This window comes from Trichosurus vulpecula, chromosome 5 (genome assembly GCF_011100635.1).
Source record: "Trichosurus vulpecula isolate mTriVul1 chromosome 5, mTriVul1.pri, whole genome shotgun sequence".
NCBI classification, from domain to species: domain Eukaryota; kingdom Metazoa; phylum Chordata; class Mammalia; order Diprotodontia; family Phalangeridae; genus Trichosurus; species Trichosurus vulpecula.
Genome location: NC_050577.1, coordinates 82,829,633 through 82,842,295, shown reverse-complemented (window position 1 = coordinate 82,842,295; position 12,663 = coordinate 82,829,633). Strand labels below are relative to the sequence as shown.

At 40.2% G+C, this 12,663-nt stretch overlaps 1 protein-coding gene across 1 annotated transcript in view; it reads right to left on the bottom strand.

Annotated features, from left to right (window-relative positions):
• DIP2C (disco interacting protein 2 homolog C) overlaps positions 1–12,663 on the bottom strand; it is a 592,611-nt gene that overhangs the window by 117,315 nt on the left and 462,633 nt on the right. Inside the window, exons 19-20 of the mRNA XM_036759139.1 lie at positions 2,961–3,100; positions 189–325 (exon numbers count right to left, since the gene is read on the bottom strand). Coding sequence (XP_036615034.1) covers positions 189–325; positions 2,961–3,100 — 277 coding nt within the window. The remainder of the gene's footprint in view (positions 1–188; positions 326–2,960; positions 3,101–12,663) is intronic.

The window sequence follows — 12,663 nt, the reverse complement described above, 5'->3', positions numbered from 1 at the left end:
GCAGTTATCATAGAACTCCCCAAGTTCACCAGTCACTTTAATAAAAATATCTATCAGTTTCCTTAAAGAAAAATCAGAATTCTACCCTATTCCGCCACCACGTGAGATCTAAAAATAGCTACCGTGAGGTGAAGCTTCAAAAATGACCCCCAGGCAGAGTTATTTGGTGACATTTCTATTCAGCCTACCTCAAACGTGTTCTTGGTCATGCCCGAGAGGCCATAATACGATGTACCCGTAGCAATTGCACACACACAGAGTTCTCCAATCTCATCTGTTCTGCACAGCTGAGGAATTCCATCTGGCTTCACTGCACACATGATAGCTAAAAGTGAAACAAGAAAGCACAAAGGACATTAAAAAAAATGTACGGCCCAGAAGGGAAAAGAGAGTCTGGCATAGAATCAACAGAATAATAAAAAGCCCAGCATTTGTTTACCCAAGAAAGGAATCATAATTTTGTGTGTTCCAGCAAAAAGTTGTGACAGAGACAAATAATTCAAATTTCTCCAATTTCAATATATGAAATTTATCTAAAACAAATAGTGACTTTCTTCAATGTGTGGGTAAGATTGAGATATTTAGGATAAACTCAGGATATAAGAATATAAGGTTTTGGAGTTGCCGTGTCCTGTGCCCCAATTAAATAAAATGCAATATGGTAGTCATTTGAAGGAGGACAGCCACATCCCTGGAAACCAACAAATGCGACACCTGTCCCTTAAAATCTCTTCAAATCTAACAGCTAAAGCAGCAAGCCACAACCATATTCAAGCTTCAAATGTCTAATGAAAATCTTCAACTTTGATCTTAAATTCTTTATTAAGTTTAGAGATGCAGCAAAAAATGTTACAGCTGCTTTGTAAACATAAAGTTTCTTTCATATGTGTAACTGTATCCAAAGATAAGTCTAGGCTTCTATTGAATCACTTCACGATAGAGTTCTCAAGTTTTTCTTGCAGGCTGCACCTTGATATGTTCACTTAGGTATCCATCTTGTTCAAATGCTGATCACAAATGTGACTAGGGACCAAAAATACTAACATTTCAGAAGAGAGTGTTCCACCCCATTCAATCCAATTCCTGACAAGGAGATGGATTCATACCAGGACTTGGTCAGTTTGGGTAACAGTCTTGGGAATTCATTATTTTGCCATTCATTATTAGAGCCAACACTATGACAGAGAACTTGAAACAAGATACTTCTCTTGCACTAGAAAACAGAGTAGGCCCAGGCTAGGGAGATAAAGTCAAGGATGGGAATGTTTGAACAAAGTTTCTATGACGGGTAAAGAACCTGCTAAGAGATGAGATAACTATGTGATGTGTGTGAGCACAGGAGGAAGAATCTGATGAGTGGCTCACTTCCCTTTGTGCCTGAAAAGGGTAAAGTGAAGACCAACGCCAAGACCAGACAATGGCAGGGAAATTCATACCCATAGAATGGTACCCACAGGTTCACAGGATTTAGTTATGAAAGGGACCTCAAAGATCATCCAGACCAAGCTTTTCATGTACAGTTGATTTCATCTCTAGCTGCCTCTTAATATATCCCTTCCTTCTAGGGTCTCTTCTGGCTCTAAATCTATGGCTCTCTGAATATGCTTTAGAAGAGCATATCTGGATATATAGATAATAAACAGAAGGTCTGGGACTTGAACCCAGGTTCCTTGACACCAAATATGCTGCCTGCTAGCCTCTCTCCTGAGAAATCATACTTTGTACCATGTGTTACAGTTATATATGGAGTCAGGCTTTATTTTGTCCCCAATAATGCACATAGCAATGCTCCTGCCCAATTCCTGGGTGAGATTCTGATAAACTGACTAGGTTGCCAGCAGGGCTTACTATGCGGTACCTCCACAAAAGGAAGCCAGGATGGTGCTTCAGAAAGAACACTAGCCCCAGAGTTAGAAAACTGCCATTCAAGTCCATCCTGACACTTACTAGTCGTATGACCTTGGGCAAGTCATTTAACCTGTGTTTGCCTCAGGTTCCACAACTGTAAAATGGGATAATAATAACACCCATCTCTCGGGGACATTGGGAGGATCAAATTACAAGTGCTTCTGTAAAGCACTTGGCAGCTAGGTGGCACCATAGTACATAGAGCACTGCACCTGGAATAAGGAAGGCTTAAAAGTTCGAATCCTGCCCTGGACACTTAGCCTGGGCAAGTTGTGACTTAACCTCAGTCTGCTTGGTTTGTCTATCTGGGAAGTGGAAATGATTACAGCTCCCACCTCCCAGGATTGTTGTGAGGAGAAATATAATGAATTAATATTTGTAAAAGTGCTTTGCAAACCTTCAAGGGCCATGTTAATGTTAGCTATCATCATCAGTGTTATTGTTGTAATATTAGGGGATATGTAAGACTAGATGATCTCAAAGACCCCTTTGATTTCTAGATCTATGGTCCAAACTCGAAAGGACATATATCCAGTGTATTCAAAGGAATATACAAAACTGTCAAAGATGAAAATGACACAGACAATCTGGGAATTTAGGAATCAGAGGGTTTTAAAATGGATGCAACATCACATATCACACAGATAACCCAACCCCATCATTTTTACAAATAAGAAAATGGAAGCCAAGAGAGCTTACATGATTAACACAAGGTCACATAGCCAACTAATGGCACAGTCAGGACTAAGACACACTTTCCCTGACCAATGCTGTTTCTACCATGCTATGCTGCATCTGGGTAAGTGAGTGGATAAAAAGGGGAAGGGGAAAGAGAAAGAAGGTGTTAGCCAAAATAAGGAACATGCTAAAATGCTCAAAGATAGCATTTCTTAATCTCCTTAAGAAAATAAAAAGAGACTCTCCATCCCTGTGGTCCTTGGTCCCCCTAGTTACACAGTACTGGTATTTCTATTGCCACATTTTCTAGAGTTTTTTTAAAAGAATCTCACGCTGCCTATTTCCCAGAACACAGCGCTGCTGCCAGTCCTTACCTCCAGGCATCACCAAGCCTACATCCTGCACAGTCAGAACTGAGAGCTTTTCTTCAGAATCCACTCTGATGACACCAAAGGTGAGTCCATGCATAGAGAGAACTCCCCTGCCTGGGGGCTGGTTGCTGTCATCTGTCGGCCTGCAAGGACAAGTACAAAAGTTGAACAGGAAGCTTCCTACTTCAGGGGGTCACAAAGAAGCCCACCTGAACATTTGCATCAGGTCATAGGGTGGTACTTAACACTTCCTACACAACTTGTTTTCTCTGTTAATGAATGTTAATGACAATTTCTGCTTTCATGACATTTCTGTTTGTTTCAAAGTATGGTACACTATGATGAGTGAAAGCCATTGGTAAAATTAATAGTGAGATAGGTCATTCCCGCTTTGCCCAGTTTTACAAATAGAGAAAAAGGGGAAGTAACTTCTCTAAGGTCAGGGACTGTATAAGTGAACACACAACAGGGGTTTAGACTTTAGTCTATGTGTCATAGACCTCTCTGGTAGTCTGCCCTCCTCAGCGTAATACTTTTAAGTGCACAAAATTAAATGTATAGGATTACAAAAGAAGCCAATGAGATTGAAATGTAGTTATCAATTTTAAAAAAAGTTCATGGACCTCAGTTTAAAAACACCCAGTAGAGTCCTAAAATTCCTACTCTCTAGGCTCTTATTTGGATATGCAAATTTTTCATTCAAAATTCAACAAAAATTAATTCTATGCCCTCATCTATTGCCACATCTCAAATGAAACCATATACATATATAAATACATGCATACACACATATACAGCATATACATGTATATACACATACATACATATATACATACATACACACATATATGCCATTTTCCTCATTTCTAGATAGGGAGACTTTTGTTTTGAACTACTTTTTCAAGACAGCACTGAGATTTCTTTGGCATTTAAATTTCTTCCTAAGCCAAGGCTTTATCCCTTATAAATTCTAGATGTTTGCAAATATATCTAATAGTATTTGGGACGTGGGTGTGTGCGCGCGTGTGTGCATGTGCGTGCGCATGCGCACGCACAGTAAGAGGGAGGTCACAATTTGTGTAGACTACATATTCTGTTCGTTTTTTAAACACAAACTTTACTTTGATTTAGTTTTTGGGACTGAAAATTGAAACAGGCCTTTGATCAGTAAGAGAAAAAAACAATACTGACTATAAAACTTTATAAGGAACATCTATGTACTTTAAAAAAGGAGACACAGGAAGGCAAAACACACCACACACACACACACACACACACACACACACACACACACACACACCCTACTACAGGATGTAGTAACCAATTAGGCAAAAGCAAGCCAACAGAAATAGGCACATGACTTTCCTCTTAAGAAAGATGTAAATAACCCTCTTATGTAGGAGTTAGAAGGGAGAGAAACCCCAGAACTAATAGAACTGGTATTGTTTAACAGTGCTCACAGGATGCCACTTGGTAAAGACAAATTCAAAGCAGTAGAAGAAGACATAAATGAAAAGCATAACCCAGACTGAGGAAGGTTGGAACAATAACATCTGATGACTAACTCTGGCCTAACTTCGGAAAAATTCTAACTTGAAAGGTCTTTTACCACACAGAACTTGATTACAAAGATGGTGGGCAGTAAAACAGCTAAGGTTTCAACACCAGTGCTACCCATGAAAACACTAGCCTGAGAAAATGTGCTAATCTTAAATCCACTACTATTAGAGAAATTCCAATACTTCCCAGTGGGGCTTTGAAATCTCATACTTTGTCTGCAAACATAATTGTTATTTATACTTATTTCATGGTGGGAAAAAATATGATGGCATTCTAGAAACTCCAGAGAGAAATTTGAAAGTTACATTAACCTGCCCCTACCTACCTTTCCTTCAAATGCTAACTAAAACACAGAAGAATAGGAGATAATCAAGACACAGAAAATGTAAATCAGCCAGCCAACAAGCATTTACTTAGTTCTTAGTATGAGCTAGGCACTGTGCTACTGGAGATACAAAGAAAAGCAAAAACAGTCCTTGCCCTCAAGGAGCTTACATTCTAATGTGAGAGAAAACTAGGCATATATAAGATATATGCAGAGTAAATGGAAGATTACCTGAGGGAGAAAGGCCCTAGGAGCTGGGGAGACCAGGACAGGCTTCCTATAGATCATGGGATTTGAGCTGAGTCTTTAAGGAAGGCAAGGAAGCTAAGAGACTGAGGGGAGGGGGCAGAGCATTGCAGGCATGGGGGATAGCCGGAGCAAAAGGCACAGAGACTGGAGACAGAACATCCTGTGTGAGAAACCTCAAGCAGGTCAGGATGGCTGAATCAAAGCATTTGTGGAGAAGAGGTCAGAAGGAGCCAAGTGTAACTTAGGACTGATTTCTAGTCAAGAATCTTGGGATGTCTGCCAAAGACGGGAACTACCTAAGAGACTATTAGACCTGCAGTTGTTTACTTTTAAACCAAATATGAAGAAAAGTACAGCAACAAAAACTGATGATTTTGAGAAGTTTTCTGGCAAAATACTGTCTTCAGGAAATTTCAAGTGATAATTTCTTAGTTCAGCTAGAATATCTTCATTTCTATTACCTCCTTTAAAGGTTGTTGAAGCCATAAACAAGGCAATAAAGGAGAAAACAACCCAGTAGAAATCTTCTGGAGAGTCCCAACAACATATTCTTTATGGGCAATAATGTATCATAATTGGAATCCTGCCTCTGACACATATGTATGTTACCCTGGGTAAGTCATTTAACCTCTCAGTACCACAGACAGCTCTCTAAGGCTCTAAGCTGTAGAACAGTTGCTGAGCACTTGCGGAGAGAGCTTCCTCATCACACTGGCAGTGCAGAGATGCTGTGAACTGCAGCTCACATTAATTAGAATTTATAGCAGCTATTACTTCTGGCATTCTACAAGCATGGTTAGTTAAAGAACTTTCTCCTATTTCACATAGAATAGAGGAGGCTTGACAGGTAAAGAGAGGGATGCCATTGGTCTCTGTCTCAGGTAGGGACTCCCCAAAATAATTAATAATTGGTGTTAGAGATAGAGATCAACTAAAAAATCTTTATTGATGACCTTTGTTTTTACATCAAAACTATTTCTGGAAATATATACATACAACTCCTGGAACTGAATCTTCCTTTGTAACAAAGAAAAATAATCAAGTAAAAACACCTGCTAGAGGGAATTCCTCTGGAAAGGTATGCCACATTCTGCCCTCCTAGTGTACCACCTCTAATGCCAAAATGCCAATGGAGTATATAGTTCTAGTTCTTCATTCCTTCTGTATCTCTTCACACAGATCTTCCCACTTTTTTCTGAATAATTCATCTTTTCCAATTCTCACAGTCCAATAATATTCTATTATATTCATATAGTTTGTTTATCCATTCCCCAATCAATGAGCAACCCTTTTCATCTTCATTTCTCTGTTGCCACAAAAAGGGACTGTTCTGAGCACCTCAGTCTATAAAGGAACTTTGTTTCTGTCATTGACATCCTTGAGGGGAGGCAGTGCATATGGTGGGATCACTGAGAGACTCACTTCCCAGCTCCCACAGTCTAGCTTCCGAGTGAATGTGGCATTAAGAGGCAATGACACGCGGGAGCTGTGAGCTGCCATACTGAATAATCACAGTAGTTTCCTGGGACAGGAAAACAATAATAGCTAACATTCTGTATCACTTACTATGTGCCAGGCACTGTGCTAAGTGATTTATTATCTCATTTAATCCTCATAAAAAAGGTAGCTGCTGTTATTATTCTCATTTTACAAATGAGGAAACTGAGGCAAATAAGTTAAGTGGCTTGCCCAGGGTCACACGGGCTAATAAGTACCTGAACCCAGATTTGAACTCAGGTCTTTCTGACTCCATACCCAGAGTCCTATCCACAACACCAACTAGATACCCCTCACTCTGCTGTCTGTATTTAAAAATGTAAAAGGCAGGCCTGATATAAAGCTACCCGCAGCCAAGGCCGAAGATGACAGGCAACAGAAATGAACTCACAAAGCCAGCAATTTAAAGACAAATGAGTGGAGAAAATATGTCTATCTGGCCTCCATAATCTGGCTTTGTACAGGAATTCATTATAGCAAATGTTTTCAATCGAGGCCCATTTGCATCCTTCTCTTCACCTGTCAGGCCACCTCTGTTCTATGGGAAATAGGAGAAAGTTCTTTAGCTAACCATGCTTGTATAACACCAGAAGTAATAGCTGCTATAAATTTCAATTAATATGCACTCCAGGTTGCGACATCTCTCTGCACCGCCAGTGTCGGCAAACAGAGATTTGGCTGAGCCCAAATGTGCTTAAGAATAAATGGAAGGATGTAAATAACACACAGTTATGATGAATGCATTTCCAGCATCTAATGGACTGACTGGGAAAGGCCTGGGATTGTTTTAATTCCACTTTGTCATTCACTGCATCCTTTTTAATGGAGGAAAACTAAAGGCCTTTTTTCAGTGCTTTATTTATTTTTACCACCACTTCCCCCGCCCCCCAGAGACCTGTATGTACATGTCCCCGAATATCCTAAAGAGCGCTGTAACATAACCCAGACAGGGGCCCTTCCAGTTTCCTTCCAAAGTCAGCCCAGTCACTCTCTCCCAGGAGGACTTTGAATACTCTCTCCCAGGTGCTAACTGCCTCTCCCTCTCAAAGCCTGCAAGATATTTCTTTTGTATATAGTCTTTAAATATTTCTGTATGTTCATATTGGCTTCCCCAACAGAGTAAGCTCCTTGAGGGCAGGGCCTGTTTCATTTTTGTCCTTGTATCTTCAACGCTCAGGACAGTGCCTGGTCCACAGTAGGTGCTTAATAAATGCCCGTTGATTGACTGATATCTCTTACATGAGATACACAGGGACAGAGAATGCCTACTCTGTATATGGAGAGTGCTGCATTCTCTCTTATACAGATGCAGAGTGGTAAGCGTCAGGCATCCTTACCTTGGCCTCCCTACCTCCTGACAGCCCCTGCCTTCCAACACCATCAAGGGGGAACTTGGCATGCATCTTTCCATAGAAATGATGTTTACAAATGGTGGTCAGGTATTGTTGAAATACTATTTAGCACAATAGGGATTTAATGGCTTGCATTGGCTTTCATGGGCTGGCACAGGAATCTAATAATTCCTTATAACTCTGTGGAAACCACAGTGGTTGCTGAGGGATTTTTTGTTTGTTTTGGGTTTGTGTTTTGTTTCTTGTGCACATACATGCATGATTTGCTGAATGTTCCCTAACAGCTATAAGGAAGTAAACCAGGGACAAATAATTACATAGATAGTGTTATCATAACAATTCTAAAGGAGGAGAAAATAAAGTCCAAAGAAGTTGTGATTAGTCAATGAATAGTAACACAGCTAGAGAGTGTCAGAGATGGGACTCAAGCTCTGTCTCCTGACTTCAATTTTCCTTCTGCTACTTCAGGGTACTGGGATCAGGGTGGCATCAGTGAGCTGTTGGAGAAGAGTGTTAGAAAGATACCAGGGCTTGTGTGGTTCAGTGGAAAGACGACCAGCACTGGAGTCAGACAGTCTGGGTTCCTGATGGTTACTAGGTACTTCCGGAGTGGGCCACAGGAAGCTGCATTTTCAAGAGGAACATCAGGCCATGTGCGGCAGTGTATGGCAGCACAAAATCAAAGTATAGTAACCATACATTGTAATCATCAGGAACCCAAGTCCTCTGACCCAAGTGCCAGCCACCTTTCCACTGAACCACACATACCCTGTTAGACACAAGGAACAAAGAACCTATGACCAGTAGATATGAAAGAAAAATTTTCATATAGGAAGATGCACATTAATTCCCAAACAAATGACTTACATATTTCTGGAACACAACCCATTCAAAAAAGGGAGCCTACTTGTAGCTCCCAGGCCTCAAGGCTGAGATTTGGTTTTTAGGCTGACAACCTGAGTCATAGAATAGACTTTTTTTATCAGACAGCTGCAAAGATCTTCACGTCCTGTTTCATCTCTTATCGCTAATATGCATTCTCTGAGACTAATCAGTTAGTCCCCAAATCAATGATCATTGAGGACATGGGGGTGACTGAATTTGAGCAAATGCATTACCTTCTTGAGTGTCCTTCCGTTGCTTTCTCCTTTCTCCTTCACTGAATCTTTTTTTTTGTAGATTATTCTAGAGTGGTAATTAATATGATTTGATAGAAAATGTATTTCTTTCTATAAAAATAGCTTGGGTTTGTTTATTCATTTTCATGGAAATAATAATACTTGAAAGGACAGGGAATTTCATTGGTAGAGGGAATTCCTATATGAGAAAATGCACACCATATCAGATCAGTATGTTCTAAGCAATTTACAACCTTAGAGAATTTCCTAGAGCACTGAGTGGTCAAGTGACTTGCCTAGTGCCACACTATATATGTGAAAGAGAGGATTTGAACCCAAGTCTTCTGGCTCTGAAACCAATTCTCTAACTTCCACACCAACACAACATGATGCTAATATGTGATTTTCTAAGTAAATATGTGTCTTGCAGGAGTCCTTATGTATGGTTTAGTAGCCCCATTTCTATTTGAGTTTGAGACTACTGCTCTGCACCACGCTGTGTTTACCATTTCCCTATAATGTCCAAAATCAGGAGTTACCTAGTCTAAAATGCCAGTGTACCCTCTAGATAATAAATATCCAATAGGCGGGAGGCACACAAATACCAGTAGGCACAATATCGCTCTCATGTAATTGTAGTTTTGACTTTAGGCTGCATTATGTTAGCCTACATTTTGCATCCCTAACAATAAATTCCAAAAGTTAAGGCTGTAATATCAAAGGTTAGGAAACAAAACAGGAGAATATACCCTAATAATAATCAGATGAATCATAAATTCTGATTTAATGCAATCTGAAAACAAAACTATTTGTGCAGTAAGTCAAAATGCCGTATCTATGGAGTCACATGTCTAAGAGTTTAAGTATCTGCCCTTACAGAAACATTCCAAACTAAAAAGAAGGTCTAGCTAAGCCCCTAGAATTTCCAGGAATGGATGAAAAAATGAGGAAAAAAAGCATTTATTAAGTGCTTACGGTATGCAAGCATTATGGGGGAAGAAAAGCCCTACCTCCATGCTTTCTTTCTTTTTTTTTTCCACATTTTATTTTTTATTTAATATTTTTAGTTTTCAGCATTGATTTTCACAAAAGTTTGAATTACAAATTTTCTCCCCATTTCTACCCTTCCTCCCACTCCAAGATGGCAAATATTCTGATTTCCCTGTTCCCCAGTCAGCCCTCCCTTCTGTCACCCCCCCTCCCCTTTTCCTGTACTTTCTTGTAGGGCAAGACAGATTTCTATGCCCCATTGCCTGTATATCTCATTTCCTAGTTGCATGCAAAAACTTTTTTTTTTGAACATCTGCTTTTAAAAGTTTGAGTTCCAAATTCTCTCCCCTCTTCCCTCTCCACCGACCCTCCCGAAGAAGGCAAGCAATTCAACATAGGCCACATGTGTATCATTATGCAAAACCCCTCTACAATACTCATGTTGTGAAAGACTAACTATATTTTGCTCCTTCCCAACCTATCCCACTTTGTTCACTTTTCTCCCTTGACCCTACCCCTTTTCAAAAGTGTTTACTTTTGATTACCTCCTCCACCTATCTGCCCTCCCTTCTATCATGCCCTCTTTTTTATCTCCTTCCTCCTTCTTTCCTGTGGGGTAAGATACCCAATTGAGTGTGTATGTTATTCCCTCAAGTCAAATCCAATGAGAGCAAGATTCACTCATTCCCCTTCACCTGCCCCCTCTTCCCTTCCTACAGAACTGCTTTTTCTTGCCACTTTTATGCAAGATAATTTACTCCATTCTATCTCTCCCTTTATCCCTCTCTCAATATATTCCTCTCTCATCCCTTAATTTGATTCTATTTTTTTAGATATCATCCCTTCATATTCAACTCACCCTGTGCCCTCTGTCCATATATATGTATGTATATTCCCTTCAGCTGCCCTAATACTGAGGTCTCATGAATTATACACATCATCTTTCCATGTAAGAATGTAAACAAAAACAGTTCAACTTTAGTAAGTCCCTTATGATTTCTCTTTCTTGTTTACCTTTTCATGCTTCTCTTGATTCTTGTGTTTGAAAGTCAAATTTTCTATTCAGCTTTGGTCTTTTCACGGAGAAAGCTTGAAAGTCTTCTATTTTATTGAAAATCCATATTTTGCCTTGGAGCATGATACTCAGTTTTGCTAGGTAGGTGATTCTTGGTTTTAATCCTAGCTCCATTGACCTCCGGAATATCATATTCCAAGCCCTTTGATCCCTTAATGTAGAAGCTGCTAGATCTTGTATTATCCTGATTGTGTTTCCATAATACTCAAATTTTCTTTCTGGCTGCTTGCAGTATTTTCTCCTTGACCTGGGAACTCTGGAATTTGGTGACAATATTCCTAGGAGTTTTCTTTTTGGGATCTATTTGAGGAGGTGATCGGTGGATTCTTTCAATTTCTATTTTTGCCCTGTGGCTCTAGAATATCAGGGCATTTCTCCTTGATAATTTCTTGAAAGATGATATCTAGGCTCTTTTTTTGATCATGGCTTTCAGGTAGTCCAATAATTTTTAAATTATCTCTCCTGGATCTATTTTCCAGGTCAGTGGTTTTTCCAATGAGATATTTCACATTGTCTTCCATTTTTTTATTCCTTTGGTTCTGTTTTATAATATCTTGATTTCTCATAAAGTCATTAGCTTCCACTTGCTCCAATCTAATTTTTAGGGTAGTATTTTCTTCAGTGGTCTTTTGGACCTCCTTTTCCATTTGGCTAATTCTGCTTTTCAAGGCATTCTTCTCCTCATTGGCTTTTTGGAGCTTTTTTGCCATTTGAGTTAGTCTATCTTTTAAGGTGTTATTTTCTTCAGTATTTTTTTGGGTCTCCTTTAGCAAGTCATTGACTTGTTTTTCATGGTTTTCCTGCGTCACTCTCATTTCTCTTCCCAATTTTTCCTCTACTTCTCTAACTTGCTTTTCCAAATCCTTTTTGAGCTCCTCCATGGCCTGAGAACAGTTCATGTTTTACTTGGAGGCTTTTGATGTAGGCTCTTGGAATTTGTTGACTTCTTCTGGCTGTATGTTTTGGTCTTCTTTGTCAGCAAAGAAAGATTCCAAAGTCTGAGTCTGAATCTGAGTCCGTTTTTACTGCCTGGCCATGTTCCCAGCCAACTACTTGACCCTTGAGTTTTTTGTCGGGTATGACTGCTTGTAGAGTAGAGAGTACTTTGTTCCAAGCTTGAGAAGCTGTGCTGTTGTTTTCAGAGCTTTTTTTACACAGGAAGCTCTGCCACACCAGCGCTCTGCCTCCCCCAAGAACTGCCAACCTGGACCACGACTCAGATCTGAGCAGGCTCTGCACTACTGCTCTGATCTGCCACTTAATTCCTCCCACCAGGTGGGCCTAGGGCCAGAAGCAACTGCAGATGTAGTTCTGTAGCTGCACCACCTCCGCTGTCCCTGGGGTGGTGGCCTAACACAGAACTCCTTTCACTCTGTCCCCACAGTTTTTCCCCACTAACCTCTGTTGTCTTTGGTGTTTGTGGGTTGAGAAGTCTGGTAACTGCCACAGCTCACTGATTCAGGGTGCTAGGGCCTGTTCCACCCAGCTCCTGGTCTGGTTGGTCCGGGCGCAGACCACGCTGGGCTCTGCTCCACTCCCA